At 38.9% G+C, this 3829-nt stretch overlaps 1 protein-coding gene across 1 annotated transcript in view; it reads left to right on the forward strand.

The window, feature by feature from the left end:
* The window catches only part of GTF2A2 (general transcription factor IIA subunit 2), a 10110-nt gene extending 8509 nt beyond the window's left edge, over positions 1-1601 (forward strand). The window contains exons 3-4 of the mRNA XM_072402277.1: positions 319-445; positions 1303-1601. Of these exons, the coding sequence (XP_072258378.1) occupies positions 319-445; positions 1303-1328 (153 nt within the window). The 3' untranslated portion in view covers positions 1329-1601. The remainder of the gene's footprint in view (positions 1-318; positions 446-1302) is intronic.
* Positions 1602-3829: the final 2228 nt, after the last annotated feature.

Genomic DNA, 3829 nt, shown 5'->3' on the forward strand with positions numbered 1-3829 from the left:
TACACTCTTTCCAAACATGGGACGCTTAGAAGCTGTATTACAGTACAGGCACACTGGACATTTTGGGGCATAGACTGAAAACATCTTTAGTATTACAAAAACAAGTCCAGTTACCACCTGCGACACCAGTGTTGGTTTATTTAGAGTTGTGGAAATAGCATACAGGTAATGTTGTGTTGTAAGATTGCAGCTTTCTGTGTAATATCTACACTTTGTTACCATGTTGTCACAGTTAATATTGGCCGTTTGCCTTTGGAAAAATAAATCTAGCTAATGTAATAACAAATAACTAATTTCATTTTTCTTCTTAACTTAAAGGGATCTTTAAATACATATCGGTTTTGCGATAATGTCTGGACCTTTGTCCTCAACGATGTAGAGTTCAGAGAAGTGACTGACTTGGTGAAGGTGGATAAAGTAAAAATTGTAGCCTGTGATGGGAAAAGTAAGTATGTTGTAACAGTTATGCAATTTTTACATTGTACGGTTATAAATCAGAGTTCTCAAAGCCGAACTAAACCCTCAATATTCTGTGCCCACTCTGCCACAAGGTGCCGCCATTTTCTTCTTCCTTCTCTTTCAGAAATATTTGGTTATCTTGATTGCCTGGGATGGGATGATGTAACTCTTGCACAAGCTTGTGGGAGTTCATTTGTTCCCAACACATGCAAGGGAAACCAGGATAACCAGGTATACCTGGCACCAAACACTGAGCTGCATGTGAGTAGCTCAGAAATGTAAAAGCTGGGTGGCAATTAGGCAGGGAAAAGCTTTTCTCGCAGAAGGACATCGCCTGCCCCTTCCTGCAATAAACACCGGCCTGATCTCCAAATGTTCTAAGTGTGACTTTAGTTCCACTTTAGGTATAACTCTATTGTTAAACAGTTATTCCATTTCACTCCTGCCCCTCTAAAGAATGAATCTTGCCAAAATTCAGACGTTTCCCAGCAGCTGCGTCCATTTCTTTACATTCTACAGGGCCTGTCCAGTAAGGCCTCATACACTTTAACAACCTTTCCAACAACCTAGCTCTTCGGCACATTTTTGTTTTCATGTATAAGTATTTCTGTTCCCCTAAATTATCAGTCAGCTGACGAACAGTTGTTGCACCCACTATTGTAATTGTAACACGTCTATGAATAAGCATGAACAACACAGCATGGATAAGCATATTCCTGCGCTTATGCTATCTTTCTTCCGGTATTCTCTATCTAAGCTTCAGGGGGGAAGGTTTGCACATATTGCCATTCTACCTACCGTCTTTCTAAATGTAACCCTGTGACCCTTTGTTTCTTTTTTCAGACACTGGTTCGAACACTGTTGAGTAAGCAGAACAGGATGCATTCTGCAATGGTTTCTGTTGATCTACAGCCTTTCCTTGAGAGCCATGGACAAGACTGTTTATTTATGTCACTGAGATCTCCCAGGCTAGCTGCCACATCTAAACAGGATTCCAAATATTTTGCTAGTCTATTTCTCACCTCTATTTACACAAAAGGTTGTTACGAAAGTGTTTTTTTATACAGATGTGAAGTTGACTTTTTGTTTTGGGGAAATATGTCAAATAAACTTTTATTTAATAAATGTGTGCTGAAAGATAACAGTTTTCATTTCTTTCAAGGGCTTCCTGAGCGCAGTGGAAAGACTTAGAGGTAATAAACTCAAAAAAAAGGAAATACACTTACCTTCAATCCCGCAGGGCAGTCCGATCACTCCGAGGGTGTAGGGGATCAGGACCTAGGAGCCCGGCGCTCTGAGCGCCGCCATCTTCGTGTTCTCTTCTGGGTTCTTCGTCCTACATCACCTGACCCAGGCGCCAGATCAGGTGTCGTAGGATGAAAAAATATTTGCTGATCTCGCTGCCCGTGCGTAAGATCTGCAAATTTTTTGCTTTGTGCAAAAAAAAAAAAAAGTGTGTTGCACCTAAAAAAACAAAAAAAAAAACAGGTTGTCTACCCTTTTATGTAAAGTGAAAATTCTGAGTTGAGGTACACTTTAAGCTAAATGTGTATTACCAGACCTTTGAACATGATACAATGATCTACCGTGTTCACTGGAGTGTTACACCTTCCAGGTATGTCTGTCAGGAGTATTAACATGAGGCCGTAAATCCAGTGGAAATTTTTTTGAGATTTCAGTGGTAGCTGAAGGATTCTGTTTATCTGTAATTGGAAGGTCACTAATTCCTTAAAGTGGCTAAGACTTCTTTTGTGTAAAATGAAGGTGAAATGAACCTCTTCTTGGCTTTTTTTGCGGTTTCCTTTTTGAAAAAGGTGACGTTTATATTGGTACTTTTAAGTTCTAAAGGTATTTTGTGATCAAAGTCCCATAGACAAAAAAAAGTTACATAATATAAGCCATCTCAGGTTCAGACCTATTGGGACCTGGTAGGATTTCAAGACCATTTATAAAGGTTTGCATTATTTGTATTTTTTCCTCTAAGCCCCATCATGGAGAATACACATTTTTGATATACAGTTTACTTTTCCATGTGTTAGACATTTCCTTGCAAGATGTATGCTCTTGCAAGATGTATGCTGACACTGCAGACTGGGGTTCCTTCTCAACCCGGGTTCCTGCAGAGGTTGCTAGGGGTTCCTTGAGCAATATGAGGTCATTTTAACTTGGTGGTCGCGGACTGCAAACACTTTGTGTATGTTCCCTCTCCTGTCCATAAAAGGTCCTCTAAAATCTGGTTTTTAGATAAAAAAAGGGGGCAAAATACTCCTGTGTTTTGGGGGTCTGTGGACAGGGAGCCCATTTTTTAAATATGGAAGCCCCAGTTAACAAGGGATCCTCTAATACTGGGTTCAGGGTACCTATTCCCAGAAAGTGGTAAAACCCCCGAAATAATGACATGGTAAGGATTCCATGTGTTTTTTGAGTTTTTTTTTAACCAGAGAAATATAAAAAAGGTTGCATGGGCATTTTCAAACACTAAAAAAAACAATAATTTTTGCTTGAAACCACTTCTGGAGGTCTAATTCAAAAAGCAGCACAGTATCCATTTAGAGAATCACAAGCAGTTTAACATTTTTACTTTTCAGCCTTAAGACACCAGTGCTCTAAATGCCGGATAGAGTAAGTTCCAGTCTGCAGAATAATAATCGACAGTTTGCCATTTTCAATATAAGTCCGCCTTGTGGAAGTCCTATTTTTTTTCTAATCAACATTCTACCTAGCAACACCTATAAATAACAACTATAAAATTATTACTTTGCCTCACTAAAAACTACTGAATACTTTTAGGCATCACAGGTAGATGCAAATGTGACTAAAACCCAGATTTATCATGTCCTTAAATAATCTGTTGTGAGTTTGACAACCACTGAGCCTCTTGGATCTGAAATCCTATGGTGTTTGAAACACTTCTATCAAACTCTGTTTAGGGTTCTGGTGTTGGAGGAAGCTGCAAGATCTAAACGGGAATAACACCTTTAGTAAAATATTCTTTATCTTTAACCTGCCTCCTAACCAATTAAATTGTCAGTTTCAGTTTCCTTTCTGTTGAGAGACTTTTCATTTCCCCGTCTGCCTCCTTCCAGTAACAACTGAGGCACATGAAACTGTACACTTTACTGCTGGAGATTCATAAAGTTGTAACTTCTAGTAATTTTTCAAAACACATGCCTCTTTTTATGCTGGTGGCAGGGACAAGAAAAATGAAAGCATACTGAATGTATTTTTATCTTTTAAATGTCGCTGCTCATTGGCTATTTCTTTTTTTTGTTCAAATAATTTTTATTAAATATTAAACATACATCCCCGGCAGTTAATTGGGAAGCCCACAAGGCCTATATTCGAGGGGAGCTGATTAAACTAGGGGCAG

The sequence above is a fragment of the Pyxicephalus adspersus genome, chromosome 2 (assembly GCF_032062135.1).
Source record: "Pyxicephalus adspersus chromosome 2, UCB_Pads_2.0, whole genome shotgun sequence".
NCBI classification, from domain to species: Eukaryota; Metazoa; Chordata; class Amphibia; order Anura; family Pyxicephalidae; genus Pyxicephalus; species Pyxicephalus adspersus.